The sequence below is a fragment of the Protopterus annectens genome, chromosome 11.part0 (assembly GCF_019279795.1).
Source record: "Protopterus annectens isolate FY-2018-M chromosome 11.part0, PAN1.0, whole genome shotgun sequence".
In the NCBI taxonomy this organism is placed as follows: domain Eukaryota; kingdom Metazoa; phylum Chordata; order Ceratodontiformes; family Protopteridae; genus Protopterus; species Protopterus annectens.
Genome location: NC_056745.1, coordinates 1,255,866,112 through 1,255,890,249, shown reverse-complemented (window position 1 = coordinate 1,255,890,249; position 24,138 = coordinate 1,255,866,112). Strand labels below are relative to the sequence as shown.

Below are 24,138 nucleotides of genomic sequence, written 5' to 3'. Positions count from 1 at the left end.
GATGCAAAGAGGTCACAGCAAGGATGGCCCCAGCGGTGGAAGATCTTCGCCACTATCAAGGGATTCAGGGACCACTCGTGAGGTTGACGAATGCACCTGCTGAGTCTGCTATCATGTTGGAACTCCTGGGAATGTGCGTTGCTAGAAGAAAACAGTTGGTAGCCATCGTCCATTGCCATATCCTCATGGCCTCTCGACAAAGAGGGTAAGATTTGGTTCCACCTTGCTTGTTGATGTACCAGACCACCGCCATGTTGTCTGATTGAATTGCAATTGTCCCAGATGGCAGCAGGGGCTGGAATGCTTGCAACGCCAGAAGCACCGCCCTCAGATCTAGAACATTTATATGCAGATGGGCCTCCAGTTCGGACCAAGTGCCTTGGACCATCTGTCCCGGACACAGCCCACCCCCACCCCCATCAGGGAGGTGTCTGTGGTCACTGTGGCCTTGGGTTGCTAGGGGGAGAAGGGGCGAGACCATTGTGAGACCACTGTGACAGATTGTGTGTCATCCACCAATTTAAATCCTGTTTGCACCTGTGGGTTACTACAATCATGGCTGAAAGAGGATGTTGAAAGGGATACCATTGGGTGAGCAGTAGCCATTGTAGAAGCCTCATGTGAAACCTGGCCAGGGGGACAATGGTGATGGAGGCTGACATGGAACCCAACAGCTGCAGAACCAAGTGAACCGTGGATTTCTCCCATGAAAGGATTGAAATCAGTTGTTACTTTATCCTTAAAATTCTGTGCTCTGGAATAGCAGCTCTGCAGTTCTTTGTGTCCAAGATAACCCCTATGAATTCTGTCGACTGAGATGGGGAGAGATGGGATTTTTGCCAGTTTATGGATATGCCTAGCCTTTGTGCAGCGAGGAGGGAGTATGCCAGGGCTTCTTCCAGTAGATGTCTGGTGGGGGCGGAAATGAGCCAGTCGTCTAGGTATGGAAACACCTGGAATCCTTGAATATCTTGAGAGGGCCTTGCTTTAGGTAGGGTTGGAAGGTTTGTAGAGCAAGGAGGATTGCTCTCATCACTCTGATGTTTATGTGCTCTAGTTTGTGTGTGTCTGCCCACAAACCTTGCAGTTATCTTTGTCCTAGAGTTGCTCCCCATCCCATATCTGAAGCGTCTGTATGCACGGTTTGAGTGGGTGTGGGTGTTTGCAGAGGGAGGCCTGGGTTCTTGGCCACCTGAGCCAACCACCACTGCATTTCCTGTTTCAAGAAGGGAAGAAGGGGAACCCTGAATTCCAGGGGATGGGAGTGCTGAGTCCATACTGACAGAAGATACCAATGCAGTTTCCTCATATGCAGTCTTGCTAAGGGCAACATGCATATGGTGGCTGCCATGTAACCCAAAAGTCTCAGGAACTGTCTCGCTGTCAGTTCTGATGTTTGAAGGGCACCAAGTAGGTGGTGTGTCAAGGACACCACCTTCTCTGGTGGCAGGAAGGCCTTCATCAGGTCTGTCCAGATTCTGCAACCCAGGAAAACAATGTCCTGTGCAGGTGAGATTTTGGGAAGTTTATTAGAAATCCTAGAGACTTGTAAGAGGTGCAGAAGGGCCTGAATATAAAGAAGAAGGGTCTTCTGGTTATCTGCCTGAATCAGCAGGTCGTCTAGGTATGGGAATATCTGGATGCCCTTTGTCCTGAAGTATGTGACGATTGGAGCCAGACATTTTGTGAATTCCATGGGTGCAGTGGAGAGCCCAAAGGGCAAGGAACAGAATTGAAAATGGGATGAGCCTGCCAAAAATCTCAGGTATTTCCTGAAAGTGGGCTTTATTGGTATGTGAAGATATGCATCCTTTATGTCCAGGGTTGCCATGAAACCTTGAGGTAGGAGGAGGGGGAAAGAGGGTAGGGAGAGTGAGCATCCTGAAGGTAGGAACTTTTAAGAAAGGGTTGAGACATGAGTGGTCTAGTACAGACTTCCATGGTCCGTCCTTTCTGGGGACCAGAAAGATTCTGGAGTAGAATCCTCTTCTTTTTGTTTCTGTAGGCACTGGTTCTATAGTGCCTTGTATCAGCAAGGTTTGCAGTACTGGTCACAGGAGGGGTAGCTGACTGGTGGGTGGCTGTGGAGTGCCCAAGCCTTGCTGGGGGGGAGGGGGTGATCCAGGTCATAAAGTAACCATTCTGAATGACAGACAGAACCCATTTGTCTGCGGTAATGAGTGACCACACAGGGAGACAGTGAGAGAGATGGGCCAACAGGGGAAGGGTTGTGGGAGGAGTGGGATAAGAAGTTGGCAGGTAGTCAGACACTACCTGCCCTATCTGGAAAGGGAGGCCTCTGGCTGGAGAAGCTCTAACCAGAGGGGGCTGTTTTCTAGGGGGTCTCCTGGACCTGGAGGGAGCCATAGGCCTAGAAAGTTTTCTAATGAATTGAGTCTTGGCCGGGTAGTTCCTATGGAACTTAAGGATGGGCGAGACTAACAAGTATTTGAGGTCCTGCAATTCTTTGCTTTTTTGTTGCAGGGACTTGCAGAGGTTAGCCACTTTTCCGCCAAACAGGGCGGAGTGATCCAAAGGGGCATCAATAAACTTAGCCCTGAAGTCATCAGGGAAGGGCTGAAGGCATAGCCAAGAGTATCTTCTAAACGTAGAAGCTGATGCAGCTGACCTGAGGCTTCAGCTGCATCTTATGAAGTGTTTATTCACCGGAGAGGTGAATGCTAGCAGAAAGGACAGGGAAGCTTTGGCTGCACAAAGTCTGGGATGTCAGCCAATTACTTAGCGGCTTTGTCCAGCAGGACTAAGGAGTACTTGGTGATGTGAGTTTGGCAGTTAGTGGCCCTGTATGACAAGGTGGCAGAAGAGTATATTTTCTTCCCCAGCCATTCCCTTGTCTTGCTGTCCTTGTCAGCTGGAAGAATGGTTGTAGTAGGGAGCAGTTTGGAAGCCCTATCAGTAGAAATGGAGATGGTGGCTGGGTGAACAGGAAGGCACTTAAAGCAGAAATTTCTCTGTCTCAGGGATCTTTGTACAGTCTGTCTGCCCTGCATGGTGCTAGAGGTTGGAAGTCAGGATTGATGGAAGCAGAGTAAAAGGCATCCAAGAAGGCCAGCAGAATAGGAGGGATAGCAGAAGGACTAGGGGAGTCTATCTGTATGAGGTCATAAAACCTATTCTGCACTTCAGTCATGTCTGAGGATTCCCACTTAAAATGGTCTTTCATTTTGCTGATAGTTTCTCCAAAGATTAAATCTTCCACTCGAGAGTCAGGCTCAATGGAGCCTTCTTCAGGAGATCCATATCCCAGTGGGGAGAAGATCTGTGAGGAGTAGGAGAGGGAAACTTCTGAGGAATCAGACAGTTCCTCTTCTTCCAGTTCTTCTACCCTCCTTTCAGGAAACAAAGGTCTAGGACTTAGGAGGAGAGGAGCAGTGCTAGGGGTTCCTATTGTAGTAGGATGTAGGGCCATAAAGGCATTAAATAAACTCTGTCTGAAGGCCTGCCAACAGGTCATGCTTTCAGAAGCAGGAGATAAATGTTTTGTCTTTTGTTTTTTTCTTAACAGGCCTAGCAGGCGTCTGGCTGGGTGAAGGCCTCGAGTCAGATGTAGGGGATGGCAGCGGCAGAATCTGACTGGCCCACAGAGAGTGCTGGTCCCCCCCGGAGAATAAGGTAGACACTGGTACAGCCTCTACGGACGTGCCATCTGCTCAAGATTGTGCTGCTTTCTCAGAGGTACCTGCTTTATCCAGACTGACGGAAGCCAAATCCTCGGCCAGGCCGATGTCGGCCACAGGCTGAGGAATGGGCGGTAGAGGCGTAGCAGAAGAAATAGACTGCATGGTCTTGGCCCTCTTTTTAGGAGGTTCTGATGGGAAGCTGGAAGCAGCTTCCATCCCTAATGTTATTTGTTTTAACCGCTGGTTTTCTAAGTAGAGATTTAAAGCAAGCAAATGGCGATGTAAGGTCTTTGGTACGAACGCCTGACAAATAGTGCAGTTCTCATGGTAAAGTCCCTCACCTAAACAAATGAGGCACTGATAGTGGGTGTCTTTGTGGGGAAATCTACCAACCACACTTACACTTGCCCTTGCCCTTGCTCTTTCTGGAGGACATGAACAGACTACATAAAACAGGAGGACTGAAAGAATCCACAACAGGGTACTTATCTGAATTTTTCTTAATCCAACATCCACGAGAAGCAAGAGCACCTGGCGTATGACTGGCGGATGAAAAGTTCTGAGGGCTGGTGCGTGCAGACATCACTTTTATGGCCCAGAGTCCTGCTGCCATGTCAGGCGCACCTAGAAGAACTGATAAACTTTGGAATCCTGGCTGGACGAACTGGAGAGGAAGAAGGGTAAAGTCACATGTTGAATGCTGCAACACTGGAATAGGACATCTGGTAATGACTGGCACGCATCCAGAAGCACAGATAACTTTTGGATCGTCTGTTCATCTTTATGTGATAGTATGCATCTTGAAGGTCTACCGAGCACATCCAGTCATTCTTGCTTAGAAATAGCAGAATGGACTGAACTGTACCCATCTGTAACTTGGCATGTTGAACTGATTTGTTTAACAAACCAAGATCTAAAATCTGTCTCTAGTTTCCTGTTTTCTTTGGCACTAAAAAGAATATTGAATAAATTCCAGTTTCTACTTGGTCTGGGGAGACCTCTTGGATACTCTTTTCTAGCAGCTTTTGTATTTCTAGTGCTGCTACTTCCCTCTGATTAGGTGACTGTCAAAGGAAAAAACTTCAAAGACCAATTCACGTTAGGGTCAAGCAAGGCACCCTTTATTACTTGCAGCAAGGAGACAAAGCATGTAGGCACAAGGTTTGTCTAAATGATTAATGACTAGTAGGTTATACTTATACAGTTCTCTTCCTGTCACATAGAAAATGTTACATTCTACTGCTGACGTAGTTAGACATAGCTTTCTGTATGTTCTACAGAAAATATTGTTAAACTTATTGCTGACCAAGTTAAAATATCTGTCATTCTGCAAAACATTTTGAGAAAAACAACCTGGCCTTGGGTTTATGTCAGTCCATTTCAGCATTTCAATTCTTCTATTGTACTGTTCTAATACATGTGTTACATTTTACCTAGATTCAAGGTACATTTCTAGCTTTAGTACAAGTAATGCTGACTACGGTTTAAACTTTCAAGCATCTATTGTTTTCTTTATCAATAGCTTCTAGCAGCTGCATGTTTTCTCATGGCATAAGCAGAAATGAATATCCCTTTGTTAATTTTCATGACACTAGCAGAAATTAATTACTTCTTGTTATTTGCTGACATTAGCAGAAAATAGAATGCTTCTTGTTAAGTTTCGAATGGCTGTGCAGATTCATGCAGTGTGAACAGAATAAATGTATTAACCCTTTTAAATCTCGAATGCACTAAATGCACTAAGCATGCATATTACGATTACATATATTTCTAACATTTCCCCCCTTTTAATACTTTTATTCTACTTTCAAGATGAGCATAAACAGTTTTTTCTTCCCCTAACCTCTTCCTACTCAGGATTTGCAGTTAAGAGAGTCATTCAGTTTAAACTTATGAAAGCATTTTCAGTTTTTCAGCAATTCTTCCAGTTCAGCACCTTGGTATAAGGTTTCTGAAACTGGCATGTCTATAATCAGTCTTTTCATGCAGGGGATGCAACAGCACACATACCGCCAGTAGGATCATTCCTACACAGATGGCAATCAGGATGTTCATCAGGATACTGTCCCCCCCCAAACAATCTCTGGAAAAAGTCCATCAGTGGATTTGGTCCTGGTTTGGTCATGGCTGACACCTGCTGAATTACCTCAAGGTGATTGTCTATCTCGTGTTTATGGTCAGGAATATACGAACAGCACTCCTCCTGGATCAAAGCGCATGTACCTCCTCTCGCTGCTAGGGTGAAGTCAAGAGCCATGTGATTTTGAAGCACTACAGTTCTCATGGCAGTCAGTTTATCAGTCACCGATTCTAGGGCAGAAAAGGTTACATTGCTCATTATTTCGAGAAGTTTAGACAATTTTCTCAGTTCCCAGATTGATTTTGTTGCTCCATATGCTGGCAGTACACCTGCCCACGAGATGATGGTATCACCCAAGTCCATATGTGACAGTCCATTTTTCCCTAAGCCCACAGCATGATGGTTTTTCCAGCCTGCACTGATTTGCCCTACTGGATTGACAGGCTTCTTGATTTCTCGTCAAACATTCCAAATTTTCCCTTGAGGTAAAACTGCTGTGTGTCGTATGGCCGGAACCAGGTACCCCAAAAAACAACTGCCAGACCAATTCGCAGGTAACCACTTGTATGCTTTCCTACCACATACAAAATAACAATCTTCTACTTTGGTAGTAACTTTACTATGTCCTGGCTCTGGATGAAACATTTTTTTGTCTCTCATAGACAGTTGTTTATAAAGGTCAGCATTATGTTTTACTTCATCAGTTGTCCTATGCATCAGTTCAACAAATGAATCATAGCTTGTGTTGCAATAGGACCCTGTGTTATCAGTCTTATTGTAGCATCTATAAGGAACAATCACATTGCACTTGCTCCAACCCACCTGAACTGTATCATTTTTGTAAAAACACACAGTCCCCTTCTGTCGAACAGACAAGTGCAATGCTACTTTATCTTGTGATGTGACATCTGATGTATCATAGACTAAGTTTTCCCAGGTCTTCTTGGCTCCTAGGGGGACTGAAGTTAACAATAACCCCCCGTATGCTGTTGGCAAAGCTGTGCAAATCTAGCAATTCGAAACATTGAAAGTCTCAGCATACACATATTTGATTGCCTGGTAAGTGTTGAAGTTTGGGTGCCACTCTGCGTACAACTCTGCACGCTTGTTCAGTCCAGTTTGTGTGGCTGTGAAAAGGAATGGTCACAACAAAAAGATTATTTTCACTAGTACAGTCAACAGGATGGTTATGCAATACTTCCAAAGAAACGGTTGTTCTGCATTCCTGTTTTCTCCGACTCTTCCGAATAGGTGCATTTAGATCTTACTGGATTCTGTCATCTTTATTTCAGACATGTGTTCTTACTCTCTGCCCTAATAGGACCTTCAGCACCAATGGTTTCTTCACTGGGGTTGAGACGATCTGACCCCCCCTTTGTAGCCAGACTTTGTGCTGAGGGCCCCGATGGAGAGGTAAGATTTCTGTCCAGTTCAAAGTTCTTAACAAGTTTGCAGTGCGTCAGGTGGATCCACGAAGCTCGCTCTGCTATCTTGACTGCAGTGGGTGTCGAAAGAAGCACCTGGTAGGGACCTTCCCACCTCGGCGATGACCAATTCTTCTTCTTGATAACTTTTATCCACATCCAGTCCCCGGGTGTCACTACTGCCACTTCTGATGTCTCGGTTTGCTTTCTATCTGAATTAGAATTTGACTGCAACAGATGATTAGAATTCATGACTTTCTTCATATATTCAGCTAGTGTTAAATCAGCATCCTGGTCTGATGACATGAGAAGTTTCCACTGGGGTGTATAGTAAGCCCTTCCAAATAACTTTTCAAAAGGAGTCAATCCTTTTGCTGTAGAGACAGTTCTCATGCTCAACAGTGCCAGGGGTAAACAGTATATCCAATTTTCCCTGTCTCAGCTATCAATTTTCTCAATTTGTTTTTTAATATACTATTATGCCTTTCAACTAGCCCTGCAGATTGTGGATGGTATGCACAATGATTTTTTTAAAGAAATACCAAAATGCTTACTTAACTGCCTTATGGTTTGGTTTACAAAGTGTGTACCATTGTCACTGTAGATCCTTTCCGGAATGCCGAATCTAGGGATTATTTCTTTGACAAGTACTTTTGCCACCGTGGCTGCATCTGGATTTTTGGTTGGAAAGGCTTCCACCCATCTGGAAAACATATCTACAATGACAAGACAATACTTCTTATTTTCACATTTGTTCAATTCTATGAAATCCATACAGATAGTGTGAAATGGATATGGTGGTGTAGGGAAACTCCCTTGCTTGGGCTTTAACGCCCCTTGTGCATGATGTTTGTTACAAATCTGACACGTCAAACAAAATTTTTAGAGTAGTTTGTAAATCAATACGTTGTGAACACCTGGTTCACCAGCTGTACCATCCCCCTGTTGAGACATGGCACTGCCCATGGCTCAACAAAGCTGCATATCTAAACAAATTAGATGGTAGTATCTGTTTCCCTTCTCTAGAGATGTACAGCCCCTTTTTGAGAATTGCTCCTCGTTTTACCCATCGTTGTTTTTCAGCTTGCATAGTGAGTGTCTGCATTGTTTTTAACATATCTAAATCTAAAATCTCAGAGGGTTGTAATTCCTCATTTAAAAGAAATACTTCTGTGGCTGCAAGCAGCTGTATCAGCTCTCGCATTACCTTTTGAAATCCTATCTTGTTGCTTGGTGTGAGCTGTGCATTTACAAATGGCTACTTTCTGAGGTAACTGAATAGATTCTAAAAGATCTAAAATAAACTGTGCATGATTTATAGGTTTGCCAGTAGATGTTATCATTCCCCGGTTTTTCCACTGTTGCGCAAAAACATGTACAGTAGAAAAAGCATACTGGCTATTTACACATTTAAACTTTGCTAAGGTACATGCCCGTGTCAAGGCAATCAATTCTGCTTCCTGTGCAGATAAGCTGTGTGGTAAAAGTTTTGCTTCTATAATCTCAGTGTCAGAAACTACTGCATATCCTACTAGGTTCTGTCCTGCAGGACCCCTTTTGCACGAACCATCCACGTAGTATGTCACCTCGGCATCATCCAAGGGGACATCCGTGAGATCTTTTCTAGGTAGTGTCTTTTGCTCAATTACCTGCAGGCAGCGGTGCGGTTTGCCGTTTGCAGGGGTCGGGAGCAGAGTAGAAGGGTTTAAAGTTGTGCATTGTTCAACTGTCATCTGAGGTTGGCTCAATAATATAGTCATACAGGAAAGATGCCTAGCAGGGGAAAGATATGCCACCTTTTTTTGTAGTAAAATAATCGCGACTGCATGAGGTACTCTCAAAGTGAGAGGGTGGAATAAGACTACTGAGGCCAAGGCCTGTACTGCCATTGCAGCTACTGCTTGTACACAGTGGGGTAAGGATTGTGCCACTGGGTCTAGTTGTGACGAATGGTAAGCAATGGGGCGTTGCTTATCCCCATGCTTCTGTGTTAGTACTGATGTCATGTAACCCTGCTTACATTCTACCGTTTGGAAAAAACGTTTATGATAGTTTGGCAATCCCAGAACTAATGAGGATGCTATTAACTGCTTCAGTTTGCAGAAAGGAGATTCTGCTTCTGGTGTCCATTGTAACAAATCCTGCGCTGCCACAGGCTTCTTACATACAAGGTCAGTCAGAGGTGCAGATTCCAAAGCATAGTTTGCAATCCAGCTCCGGCAAAAATTAGTTGTACCCAGGAAGGACATCATTTCCTTCTTGGTAGTGGGTTTTGGTGCTTGAAAAATTGCTACCTTTGTGTCCTCATCTAATGTTCTGCCTTCCTTGGATATTACATATCCCAGGTATTTGACTTGTTTTTTCCAAAGCTGCAGTTTACTTTTATTTACCTTATGTCCTTCAGCGGCTAAAAATCGTAAAAGTGCTATGGTATCTTCTCTACAATCCTGCTGGGTGGGGGCTGCCAGCAAGATGTCATCAACATAAAGTAAAATCTGACTGCCTCTTGGTGGGGTGAATCCCGCCAAGTTGCTTGCCATTCCTTGTGAGAATATTGTTGGACTTTCACAATATCCCTGTGGTAATCGTGTATATGTATACCTTTTCCCCTGAAATGTGAATGCAAACCAATACTGGCTGTCAGGGTGTATCGGTATCGAAAAGAACGCATTGCTGATGTCTACCACAGAAAAATACTTCTGTTGAGGTTTTAAATCATTCAACAGGGTGTGTGGGTCTGGCACCGTAGGTGCCCTTGGTATTACTGCATCATTTACAGCTTGTAAATCTTGGACCATACACCATTCTCCATTTGCTTTTTTGACTGGAAACAAGGGTGTGTTACATGGTGAATCGGGAGATTCTACTAGTATCCCTCCTTTAAGTAAGGCTGCTATAATAGGCTTTATCCCTGCCTCTGCATCTTTTCTTACGGGATACTGTCTTTTTTGTGGTCTGAATGCTGACTTTGGCGTGATAGTAACTGGTCCCGTTATACGAATAAGTCCTACATCTGACTTGCCTGTTGACCAGAGAGTCTCTGGTATATTTTGTAAAGCATTTTCTTCCTCTTTTAACAGGAGTGTCAATCAGCTGCCCTCACCAGACTGTAAGTGCACAGCTGGGTTGGTCTGAGTTATCCAATTCAACTTCTGTATTTGTATTCCCTGTTCTGACAGTTCTAGTTCTGTTTGTTTCTCCCATCTTGTGACTTTTTCTCCTAGGTCTGTCTATTCTATATTTCTGTTTTTGGTTAAGCTAACATGTGGTAATTGATTGGATTTATAAAGTGCAAAGAACTCCTGGGGCAATGAACAGCTGGCTACACTGTTCCCTTTTGTGTCCCAGTATAGGCTACGCAATATCAATCTGTTTGCATGATTCTTAAACAATTCTTGCTCATATTCCTTATCAGGTCCTGGTGTGTTACAATAACACAGGGTACAGTGCAACAGTAGTTGCTTATCAATGTCAAGGGAGGGGAACTTGCTGACGGCTACATTCATTAACTCTTCGGTTACAGTCCCTGGACCAGTCGTAACCAAGTCCTGGCTGTACCAATAAAACATTTCACCCTCTGATTGCACTGCAAATGTATCAATTTGTCGCTGTGCTTCCATACCCTGCATGGTTGGGACTACTGCTATACCAAATAGCTGCATGAGGTCTCTGCCCAAAAGGTTTACTGGGCATTTTGCAGAAACAACAATTTTGCTTTTTTGTGTCAATCCTGAAACTGGATCAGTTATTGCAATGTTACGGGAGAGAGGCTCCCGATACAGCTGTTCATTAGCTGCTTTGACTAGTATGTAATCAGGTGACTCTGTGTTTTCTGGCAGCTTGGAGGGATGTATCAGGGTTCGTGATGCCCCTGAGTCACACAAGAATTTGACTTCCCTCCCTTCTACCAAAAGTGTAACTTCTGGTTTTGTGTCTGCTAAATAGGGCTCCAAGCTCAGTAAAGCTAGGTCTAATATTTCATCTTCTTCATTGTCACTAACTTCCTGCACTTCCTCTACTCCCTCTATCACATTCACATTTATCCCTTCTTCGCTAGTCCCTTCTAGTGATTCCTGACTACCATATAGTCAGTCCTCACCCTCCTTGTCTTCCGTTGTTGCCTTGTTATTTTTCCTGCAATCCTTTGCCAAGTGTCCCTTTTTACCACATTTAAAACATTCATAGGTTCATAGTTAATAGTCTGGCATAATACCGGTCAATAGTTTCACCTTCTTGTTGGATGCATTGATTAATGCAAGTCCAGTCTGCCCTAGGTTTCCATTTCTCAGAGATGCGGTCTGTAAGACCTTTTACTCTGGTGTCTAATTCTGCGCTGATATGTGGGAGGGGTCTTTGTGCAGAGTCATGGGGATTCCAGTTCCCACTAATTATATACCAATCTGGTCCTACAATTTGTCTAACTACCTTTTCTACCTCTTCTCCGTTTAAGTTATAACTCAGCCTCATTCCTTGTAAATCTTCTGAGAATTTTCTAAAATTAACCTTTGGATGGGGAATTCCCTCAGTGGATTTCCGGATGTCTTCCGGAGTCCAGGGTCTATACACTAAAATAGTTGGGTCCTGATTGTCCTGACCTGCCTGAGGGTTGGGTACTTCTATAAGTGGACATATTTCTTCTCCTTCACTTACAGATCGTGAATTCTTAACCATTTGCCATAACTCGATGCCTTCATTTGAGTTACCTGCCTTTGTTCGAGACCTGGTCTCGATGAGATCTCTAATAAACGGTTTTATTTTCATAATGCCTCTATCTTCAGTGACCACAGGATATCGTGGGGGTGGACTAACCTGTTCACTTGCTTCATAAGGGAGGCAGAGGTGCTGATGCTATTACTAAGTTATTGTCCTCTTTATCTAAAAACATTGCTTTTGAATTTTTGTTCTTTTGTTCCCTACAGTTTACTTCCTCAATCCACCTGTGTGCCTGAGGGATTCCTAATTTATGTTGCTTTTTTACCTGACCTTTGGAATCGGTTTTGAGCTGTTTGACAAGTTTGATAAGCGAGGATTTTTCTAATTTTCCGTCAAATTCGTACTTATTAACCCATTTTGAATAATATTTAATATTGTCAGCGTGCTGCGACTGCATGTATTTTGCGTCTTCTGTTAAAAGCGGATTTTGGGGTCTTTTTGTGCAATTATTACCCATTTTGTTCTACCCTTTTATCGTTGCGTAACCTCTCTTATTTTTTAACGTGGTACCACGGATTTTGTTACAGTCTCTTCAGAATGACTGCCTACTTATTCTGTTTCTCCTGATCAATGCAAGACAGTAATCTTTTTTGTCCCTGACTTGTAAGAAAAATACAGCCTAACAAAAACAATACACATCTAGTCCCTGATCTAAAACAGAAAAAAGTAGATTCACCTTACCTGAGCCCACATGATTGATCACCAATTCGCGGAGACCCGTCCTTCAGTCACAGATCAGAAAGTGGCTGGCCTCTTTTGAACGACAATTCAGTCACAGGGCTTTTCAGATAAGAAGAACTGATTTGGTTTCTTCCCCGTACGGTTTCAACCACCTGGCCGGTCTGATCCGAGGTGAAGAGAAGGTTCCGGTCCGAAGGACTAATCTGTCAAAGGAAAAAACTTCAAAGACCAATTCACGCTAGGTTCAAGCAAGGCACCCTTTATTACTTGCAGCAAGGAGACAAAGCATGTAGGCACAAGGTTTGTCTAAATGATTAAATGATTAATGACTAGTGGGTTATACTTGTACAGTTCTCTTCCTGTCACATAGAAAATGTTACATTCTACTGCTGACTTAGTTAGACACAGTTTTCTGTATGTTCTACAGAAAATATTGTTAGACTTATTGCTGACCAAGTTAAAATATCAGTCATTCTGCAAAACATTTTGAGAAAAACAACCTGGCCTTGGGTTTATGTCAGTCCATTTTAGCATTTCAATTCTTCTATTGTACTGTTCTAATACATGTGTTAAATTTACCTAGATTCAAGGTACATTTCTAGCTTTAGTACAAGTAATGCTGACTACGGTTTAAACTTTCAAGCATCTATTGTTTTCTTTATCAATAGCTTCTAGCAGCTGCATGTTTTCTCATGGCAAAAGCAGAAATGAATATCCCTTTGTTAATTTTCATGACACTAGCAGAAATAAATTACTTCTTGTTATTTGCTGACATTAGCAGAAAATAGAATACTTCGTTAAGTTTCTAATGGCTGTGCAGACTCATGCAGTGTGAACAGAATACATGTATTAACCCTTTTAAATCTCGAATGCACTAAATGCACTAAGCATGCATATTACTATTACATATTTTTTTAACAGTGACACATCTGGGATTTTCATGAGTGACAGGGATGGAAGGGAAAAGAGAATAATATAACCTCTGGAAATAAGTCTGTGTGCCCAATTGTCTTTTAAGTTTAGTCAGGCTTCCTGGTGCAGTGATAAGTGAACACTAACCGCCTCCACAGAAAGGTAATCGAGCCTCCTTTCAGGAATGTTGAAAAAGCCTGCTGAAAAAGCCTGCCGGAAAAAGTATCCCTAGACCCTTGGCTTTGTGGGCCTCCTCTGACACAGGCGTGTCTTCTGCTATCGCTCCCCTGCCTCTGGGGGAGCTCTCTCTACTTGTCGCCTGGAAAGGACCCTGAGACTTCCTGAACCACATCTTTCAACCTCCCTGTTGGTTCCTAGAAAAGGTCCACTGAGGAATTGAAAAACATAGTCCCAAGTACAGATAAGGTCTTTCCATCTTTCTCACACCTGGAGAGTGTGTCTTTTACTGTGGGGCAAAACAAGTAGGAACCGTCAAAAGCAGCAGTGACGAAAAAGACTTGAAGGGCTTTGCAAAGTCACACAGGCGCCTCCTGATGTAAATGCCTGAACCCGCAAGCCCTTGAGGTGCCTTCTGCAGCGTGCGGGATGAGCTTCATGAACAAATTCACAACAGACTGAAGGATAGCCAACTGTGCGGTCACAAAGGTTTGAGTCCCTGAAAGGGAATTTGACAGTTATTTAATCAAATCCCTTTGCAATCTCATGAGGTGTGTCAAGTAGTTCAGCGACTGGACAGTAAATGTCGCTGAAGTATATACTCGTTTCCCAAATCGGTCCAAAGCCCTAGATTCTCTGTTAGAGAGATGGACAGTGGAACTCTGTTCCATGAGTTTCTTTCTAGTAGCCACAAGCATGACCATAACATCAACCAATATACCCTTACTCCAATGCTCTCTCCCTCCTGGTGGAGCCAAAACCCTGTCCAGTCTTCTGCGGATCGTCTCAATCATATCTGGTTCCTTCCACACCCGCTTAGACACCAAGGTAATGAGGTCATAAGCAGGTGGAGTAAATGAGGAGGTAGACTGGCCAGTCCCAAAAGCTTCCAGAAATACTGATGCCTCAGGAGTTGGGTTTTGGGCAGACTAACCACCCTTCTGCTTAATGATCTCAAGAATGTCTCCAAATGAAACGTCATCAAGTGGTGTTTCTGGAGACCCTTTTCGTTCATCAGTCAGTATCCTCGGTGATGGACTCCTGGGGGGGGGGTCTTAGTGCTTCCTCTTGCACGCCTTCTTTCTAGGGACTTTAGTGGAATGCTCTGTAGAAGTATCAGAAGAGATGACAACAGTCAGTTGGGTGGTCTGGAAGCTCTGGGATGGCTATCCCAGTGGTGTAAAAAGCTGAGGATCACTGTGCAAACTCAGTATGGATATCAAGGATGGATCTGAGGAGGAAGGACCTGCCCGACCTGTTGAAGCAGAGAAAACTCTTTCCACAACCTTAAAGGCTGACCACTCTGGAGAGAAGGAAGCTAATAGAGCTAAGAAAGCGAGTTTCTGGCCCATCACTTCCCTCTGCTCTGACAGCCATCTGCCCGAGGTGGAAGCCGGAGCCAAGCTGTCCAATGCCATACCTCAGAGGGGAAGAGATAGCTCAGAAAACCTCAAAGTCGACTATCCAGTCGGATCTGACCTGGAAGCTTTAGCTCCAAGAGCCATCCGGATCCAAAGAAGTCAGAACCGGTGTACTCAGAGTAGCAGTCGAGTCAGAGGACAAAATCCTCTTTGGATCCGACACAAAAGGGCCAAAGCTCTTTGATCCGAAGACTCGAATACCACAAGTTGGATCAGAATAGGAAGTGTTGTCTATGGATCAGTAGCTGGATGTAGTTCCTGATCGAGGGGATAAGAACCATAAAGACTCCCTCCTTAAACTACTCCATGAAAAAATCTCATCTTCCTTTCCACATTTGCCTCTGTGATGCTTCTGGAGGAACAGGACAACACCACTGAAGGGGACTTAACATGCCATTTAAGGAAAGGGGAGGGCACCCTGGATGGCACCGGATCCATAGAAGGTGAATACACCATGGGGGCAAAGACTTTTGATCTGGGGACCTTGGATCCGAAGTGCGTTTAGTTGGATCCAATGTAGATGGACTAGAGAGATACTTGCTCAGATCCGGAGAAGGCCGGCTTACAGGAGACTTAGAATTAGATTTCTCTTTCTTTTTTCTCAGCTCTGAAAATGTTGAAGCAGAGGATTCTACAGACCTGGACCTTTTTGAAGTGTCCTTAACTTTTATTTTCAGAGGTTGATCTCCAGCTAAGGCTTCAGTGAAAGGAGTTGGCAACATGTGTTTTAGTATCAGTTTATTTTTCCGTTCTGTTAAAGCTACGGCAGGTATCACACTCCAGATCAAGGTGCTCTGCACCTAAACAATATACACACAGAGGGTGGGTATCCAAGGAAGGCATTTTATGCCCACATCTGTCAGATTTTTTGAATCCTTTATTGGACATAATGAAGGAGCAAGTATATCCAAACTACAGAACCTACCACCAAGTAACACGTTACACTTACAACAGACCAGAAGCCAAAGGAAAAAACAGCCAACAGTAAGGTAACAAGCTTTATTTTTTTTTTTTACAAAAGGGGAAAGGCATACCGACTATGGTAGTGGTAAATAAACAAACTAGTGTATAATAGGAAGAAAAGGGGGCAGAAAAAAAACTCTAAGAAATATATAAAAAGTCTGAAAGAAAGGTAATTCAAATGCTAGCATCTAAGACAAAGTTTAAAGAGCTTGAACTTATCTTCACCAAAATGCTCGAGAGCAGCAGTCACCCATGCCTAGTCACAAAAACAGCAAACGAGATCTGAGGGAAGTTGGGCTTGGTGCATTACGAGTAGGAAAGGAGGACGAGAGTTTGTTGTTTACCATGAGCTAAAGTCATGGCCGAGTCGGATTGAGTATCGGATCCGAACCCTTACACTGAGGAACGCATGAAAACTGACATCAGATTCAACTTTTGTTTAAACTACTAAATAAAGATTAATTGTTCGGATGGTAATACAATAACTCTTAGAACCTGCTGTTGGAAAGAGCCACATGCCTTGTGTGTGTCTACATGCTATTTGCATCAGATTATGCTTTGTAATGCTAATGAAGATGTAAGGCTAAAAATCCAGTAAGGAACATACTGTCTACCGAATATCCAGAGTGGAACTACAGAAGTGCTTACTACAGAGTGGTTAGGTCAGTTTCTCTCACCGATGCGTACAGTACTTTGCTGAGCACTCTCATTATAACCGCACAAGTAGTAGTATGACAGTAAGAAAATACAAGAGTTTGTCAGCTGGCATATTATGTGATTCACTACTTTAAGATCTACAAATTTTGTTCGTCAGCTCTGCCAAATTGTATGCTAGACTGATTTCTGACCTTAAGCATCAATGATGTAACTAATTAGCTAGTTGATGATAACACCTGCCTACTACAGTAAACTACAATTTCAGAACAAAAATGAAACAAATGGTGTGCAGTTCTGTGTCATCAATTCATTGTAAAGCCTCACTGCCAAACACAAATACTAGGAACACATCAAACCTCCTGTTAAGCAAAAGATTCAGGAAAACAGGCATCACATAACTAGCGGTTTCACTGCATTACAAAAATAATAAATCTCTTTAAAAAGTATTTTTATGGAAAATAAAAGAATAAATATAGTTTATCTGCTTGAATTTTTTTCTCAAGTCCACATTTCATGCATGCCTTCCAGGCTCACAACTTCCATTCTAACATACAGCTTGCAACTTCAGAATGCTCAACATTCAAATGTAGCATGGACACAATATTTCTGCCCAGGTGGGTCATAAGTTTCAGCGCACAAACTTACTTCCAATGAAGATCTAAACTAGGACTGCAGTATTGCAGCAGTTTCAGACCAACCAACAAACAAACAAACAAATCAAACACAGATACCACACAGGAATACCTGGTTAATTTTCAGCAAAGCTCCTCGTTTAGGCAAGATTGCAGCATTCCTTGTGTCAATCACCATCGCATGCTGTACAAAAATAAGACCGACATGTCAACAATTCAGAAAGCTATAATGGATGTTAGTGTTGCATGATATACCATTACTGCAATCATTCTTCTGCATTTTCTATCCAGTTTTAACAATTAATACCTATGAATGAATGACGCAAACCTTTGTGAAACTTAATTCTTAAAATTCTGTTTTTCCTTTTTTTCCCTTTAACGATTTAAGAAAAACATGAGAAGTCAGCACTGTGGGCATTTTAGTCTGTGCTAAGACTAAATCCTGATGTCAAAAGGTTCTAGAGGCACCATGCTGGGATCAAACCACCAGTAACCTGGTTTCATAAACTGTCATGAAAAGTAAAAGGAGTGGATAATGGAGAAATTGCATATTTGACAGCAAGATTTTTTTTCTGAAGACTGGATAATGTAGTGCACATGTCTATGTGTATTTTATCATTTATATGGCATGTGAAGTAGCATACCTTTAAGAGATGGAGTGATATGGGATTGTCAGTCATGACAAAAAGGGTTTCAGCAGTTGATGGTAAAGATTCAATGAAGCAGCAGTTCTGTTTCTGTCACATGTATCCTTAGAATTCCATGCCTTGGCCTGACATATTAATACCTCCTTTATTACATATTTAAGTCATTAAAGCAGAGTTCTGAAATGTGGTAAGAAACAGTAGTTTATTTAAGTTTTCTTATGGAGATAGTACATGCCACAAAATTAGTTTTGTCAGGCTGTGGGTATTACTGCCTTGTGAATGTCTTTCTCTTAACTTGCCATATCCAAATGACTAAACAGTTAGATTTGCAAGTTATTTTTTGTATGTTCTGTTTTCATATGCTCTACTGAAAACTTTGAGAGATTCCTTTACGCAAGACTCAGATTTCAGTTTTTGGGTAAGAGTTCTACACTTCTATACTTTTTGGCTTGAAATGGCATCCAACTGCCAGCAACTATAAAGCTGCATGGACGCTACTCAGAACTTAGTCCTAGATCCAAAGGTCTGAGCTGCATCTTACTCTACAGATAATTCCATCAAAGTCGAACATGCCATGCTTCTTCATATTGTAGATGAAGTAGCCATGAAGGCATTTAATACTTTTTATCTGAAGAAGGAGGAGTGAAACTGTTTAGAAGTACATAAAAACACATTTCAGGCATTCAGCAAGACAGAGAAGCAACTTACATAAGACATGCCCCCCCCCCCCCAGAGTGGTCCAAGAGAGTACTGATGCATATGTTACTGAGAGATGAGAAGAGGGTGTGCAACTGTGCGACTCCTTAATCAGGAGACAGAATAAACTGTGGCATAAGAAATTATCATGTTAAGAGACAAACTCCTGGATGAATGTGATTGAACACAGGAAATTATGTAACATTGGCAAGTTATAATATCTGCAATCATGACAAGCAAAACAGTGTCTGGTAGCAAAAAGGCAGCAAGGAACTGCACTCACTAAATAAACACAGGGGTTACAGGTATAAGAGGCAACATAACGCAAAAACTCAGGTCTACACAATGTGTAAAAATTGATTAGCACTTTGTGAGAATGTGTCCTCATTCCCCCTTTCAGATTTCCACAGCCCAGCACCCTATCATCCCATTTGTTCCTCCCTCCACGACAAGGGTTGACATTTATTCTACATGGACAAGACTGAGGCAAAAGCCATATCAGCCTATTCATTCCCCTTTAACATGAGAGTCAGGCACTGTGCAGGTCATCATTCACATGAAGATCCTACCACTCCATCTAACACGGTCCCTGTGGGGGCTGGTGGCTTTACTCAGAATAATGTTGGCTTTACAGAGTTCCTATGAATGCCTCCATATGCCTCGACTGCCTACTCTGACATGCAGTGTGAGCTACCAAACCACATAGCTTCTACTGACAGTACCCCCGACACTCCTTTGGGCATCAGTTTTGCACAGGGGTCAATCTGCCTAGCCTCCCACAGGAATGGCAAACTGGAAATTCCCACTCTCTCACACCTACTCTGATTCAGTCCTTCCAACACTTAGGTTGTTAACTGGAACTTTGTTGCCTGGGACAAAGTCTACAATTTTCTCTCTCGACTAAACCAGGTCAAGATAGGACAAAATAAATTGCAACAGAAGAATATTAATGTTGTGGCAGCAGTCAAAGACAGAAATGCTTTTGAGTCTAGTAAAAATGCAATCTGAAGACACTAACAGCACAGACGGGTGTAAAGAGAGTTGTTTTACAAAAATGTATCACAGTAAAGTTAGGAGTGACTGGTAGCAGAGCTCTCAAAAAGTCTGAACAAAGAAACTACAGAATAAATGTTAAAGCTATTGTGTTTTAAGTTGGACACTGGAGAAGAATGCAACAATGTCTGAATCTGCATTCAGAATGCTGTTTCTAAACTGCAAGATAAACATATCTGCATGTATGTTGCCATGTTCTGGGCACAAGTCAAAGCCAACATGTCAATTATGTTTGAGCTGCCTACACAAATGCACAATATACAAGTTGCTGTTTCAAGTCATAGCTCTGCAGTGTCAGTTAAAGCAACCTAATTTATTAAGCACAGATAAATGTCTGTGGACATGATTAAAGAAAGTCAGGTGATAACAGCTGAAAAATGTTGATAAAAGTGCAGATTATAGTAAACACACAGACCCTGATGAACAGAGAACTTCCAAATATGTCTAAGATCCAGTTCAATGAGACTATGCAAGAATGATAGTTTGCATGTTTGTGAATCGCAAGTAACAACGAAGACAACTGCTGCTTCAAATGCTTCAGTATTGCTAAGGCAAAGCCAAAGCAGTGACTGCCTGATTCAAGTCATAATACAAATGAAATGAATAAAAGAATTTTCAGTTTTCAGACAAAATGCTCAAAGAATACGTACAGATAAAATGTAGAAGTATGTTAAAGTGGGTCACTGGAAATGTTAAAACAAAATGTAGACTTCAGACACACAGACATAGTTATTCTGACTTGATTTGGGTATAGTGTGCTTGAAGACAAGAGTTTTATTTAAAGACAAGACTATCAGAAGCTATGCCAGCAACACATCCTCCATTAACATTATTTTCCCTTTCTTTTATGTATATTTTTATAATACTTTTGAATTTTATGTTCTCTTGTTAATGTCTGTTACAGACTGGGTTGAGCCTGAAAGGGTCCGTAGACCAGTTCACCTATCCAGTCAGCAAATGTCATATAAACAAAAATAAATACATACATTTTACACACTTTCTAAAGAACATATAGATAAAGAGCTTGGTGCAACAATTAAGCTACTCTGCCTCCTCTTGATACCCTGATACTCTTCATGAAGAGCCTGAACTAAAAATGAGTGACAAAAGGTGTAAAGGATTTTTCATCTCCTAGATTCTATTTTCAGAAGGTCTACAAGAAGATGGATGGCTGATCCTTCTGAAAGACTACATATAGTTCCTTATGAATAAGGACAAGGTAATAGTCACCAAGAAAAACACCTTCTGGAAATAAACTTCAAAGTTACCAACCTAGAAGGCTCAATAAGAATAACATTAAGACTGCAAGTCAAAAAATTCAAGACTGAAGGAGGACAGGGGTTCTTCAAAGGAAGCTGTAGATACATAATCTTTTTAAGGAGCTGCTTAAACAGCTATTAATCAACCACAATCTTGCTCTGCAGAACATAATGGTGGGCAGAAACAGTGGAAACATGCACTTTAACAATGAAATAATACAGGGAGGTAAGGACACACTGCAGGCTAGCAGACTCAGGTGGCAAAGGATATTTCTCCATCCAGATAAAGACGCTCATCTACTGAGATGAATACAACTGACAAGAGGAAGGTCTTCTGGTACTTTCAAACACGTCAATAAGACCTACTGGAAAGTCAAGCAGGAAGGTAGTAGCCAAACAATGAGGTGGGATGGTGTCAGGTGTAGCCTAGCTAGTTGGGGTGGAGGTGGGAGCTTCACTGACTTGTACCAGCATAATTTCCTGTGCTACCAAGATTATAGGAGTTTGAAACTACTCTATTTTCAGCCAACAAGAGTGAAAAGATATGCTTTGTTCTCCCCTCTTTGAATGCTGAAATTAAGTGCAAAATTGAAGAAAGTGGTGGGAAGGCATATGGGAATTATTTGATAAGACCAGTATTCTGTCCACTCCCTATGAGATGAATATTGCTTGCATATGCAGTCGCTGGTGTATTTTTTCTCGCGACTCTAGTTTTGTGAATATTTAAAGTCTATTTTCCCTGTTGCAAGGAGCTCCAGCACCTTACGATCACAGGTAGCTTAGCTTTTGAATTGTACTCATCTTATTTCTTGTTTTTTTAATGAAAGACAACTGTAAATGTGAATATTTACTGCCTAAGTTTATTGTTGCAAGGAACACCAGCACCTTAACTTCACATTTAGATGCATCTGTAGTATTTTCAATGCAATTTCTTGTAGTACTAAAGTAAAAGGAAGACCTATTGCCTGAAAGTGTACCAATTGTTCTTGTCCTCAGTATCCTGCATTTCTGTTTTCCTGCTTTGTGAATTATTGTCTTGTGTATGTCTACACTGTGCTGTTGTTAACTACTGTTGTTCTGCATTACTTTATGCATAGGTGTAAACACTGCTGTGTTCTTACCTAGCTATGTGTGTAAGGCACTCATACAATGGAAATTAATGCTTGGTATACTGCCTCTGCCTACCTGTATTACTTTTTTTCTCTCTACCCATGATATTTTTGTCTCGCTCTTTTCCTGAATTACTTGCTCATAACTAACCCCCCTCCTCTCTGTTTTTATAGCCCTAGTGGATGTTTCCCTGCGGTTTTCTCCTGGCCAAAGTACAGGCAACACAGGTTTGAAGACCTTAACAGATACCCTGCAACTCTAACCATCGGTCCGGAAGTCACCATTTTAAGCTTAAAATAATACCACTGAAGTATGTGTCCCAGTGAATAACTACTACATAAGCTAATATTTTAATTAATGCTAGAATTTATAAGCACAACAGGAATTTACAGTGTTTTTTTTTTTTGCTAGTCGCCACGAAAAGCAGACGCCAGCAGCTCCTATCCTTTCTCTTTGGTTAACCACTACCCTCAAAATGTTTTCTGTGTATATTCTCCTGTTCTGTACTTCACCCTTCCCCGAATTCATTTCTAGCCTCACTCATAACTGCCTTTTTAGCTCACATGCCCTATTTTACTGGCTTCAGACTCTTACATATTAATGTTTTTTTTTGCCCTTCTTTTAGCTGCTAGTAAGACCCCCCCCCCCCCAAAGCCCCTCTCTATTGTAGCTTATTTTAACCATAACAGCACTGGGTTTGCTTCAAGTAAATCTACTTGTGTAGCTTGAGGCCAGTGTCCTTTTGTAAGCATACTTCTGCTCATATTTTATTTCTTTTTTTATTTCTGGTGAATTACCTTTAGAAACTTTATATCCTTGTCTCTCAAGCGAGTTTTTCACTATCTTTTTCTGATTGTTTCTCTGACTTCATCTTGACCAGGGTGCAAGCCCTGCTCCATTCGCCCTCACTTTCACTCCCCTACTCCCATTCCCGCCCACTCCCCATTACAATTACCTTTATACCCAACTATCCCTCCCCTTCTTGTCCCACTAGCCACTACAATTCAACTTCCTGCCTATTGCCACAACCACCTTACTAATCTGTCAATCTTGTCAACACCACTTCCTCTATACCACATCTCCATCTACTCTATCTGACCATATTTTATTCCAACATGTATTATTTTCTAATATCTTCTACACTACTCCTTATTCTCTCTATCTCCACCTCTTACCACTCCAATCTCTCTGACCCACTCCTATGTTCACAACTTCTCATACAACATATATCCAACTACTTCATCTTTTACTATCTCCCCTAATCTCTTTACTACCTCTACCTCAAGTCTATATAAACTATCCATAATACAGGTTTTTAAACCTTACCACAAAGCTAAGTCAAAACTATACAAACTCCATCTAGCATCTACTACACACTCTCGCCTCACTAAAAGCCTACTTTGCTCTGGAGATATCCATCCCAACCCTGGCCCCTCTTCTTCTCTCCCCACCTTCACTCTCCCCAAAACTACCTCTACACTGCCCCCATCTTATCCCTCTAACAGTCACCAACCTCAGTCACAACAGTCATCTCCATCCACATACTTAACTATTTACTCATTGAAAATTCAGAGTCTAGCAAATAAAGTTACTGAGCTGCACACATAGATAGCTCTCAATACCCCATCACATCCGCTCCCTATCTGAAACCTGGCTCAAGCCACAAATCTCAAATAGTGAAATACTCCCACCAGGTTATAATATCTTCCGATCTGACAGACCTGTAAAAAAAGGGGTGGGCGTGGCCATCCTCTACTCAAACAACCTCAACCTCTCACCTTACCCTTCCCTAATTCCTGACTTCCTCCCAGCTGAAATCATCATCCTTAACTGCCATCTGAATCCCCACAAAAAAAAAAAAAACTTGCAATTGCCTCTATCTACCTTCCGCCTGGTAACAATCTGCCCATTCTTGAAAACATCCTACCCTGGTTCTCCCACAACATACCATATGAGACACTTATCCTTGGTGATGTCAACATTGATTGTTCCAAACTCACAACTGACTCCCCCCAACTCAGTATCCACCTACACGGCTTCCACCAACTTATAACATCTCCCACTCGCTTCCA

General features: G+C 42.2%; 1 protein-coding gene across 1 annotated transcript in view; it reads right to left on the bottom strand.

Moving 5' to 3' along the window:
- SAMM50 (SAMM50 sorting and assembly machinery component) overlaps window positions 1–24,138 on the bottom strand; it is a 1,314,985-nt gene that overhangs the window by 520,857 nt on the left and 769,990 nt on the right. Inside the window, exon 9 of the mRNA XM_044088615.1 lies at window positions 17,414–17,485. Coding sequence (XP_043944550.1) covers window positions 17,414–17,485 — 72 coding nt within the window. The remainder of the gene's footprint in view (window positions 1–17,413; window positions 17,486–24,138) is intronic.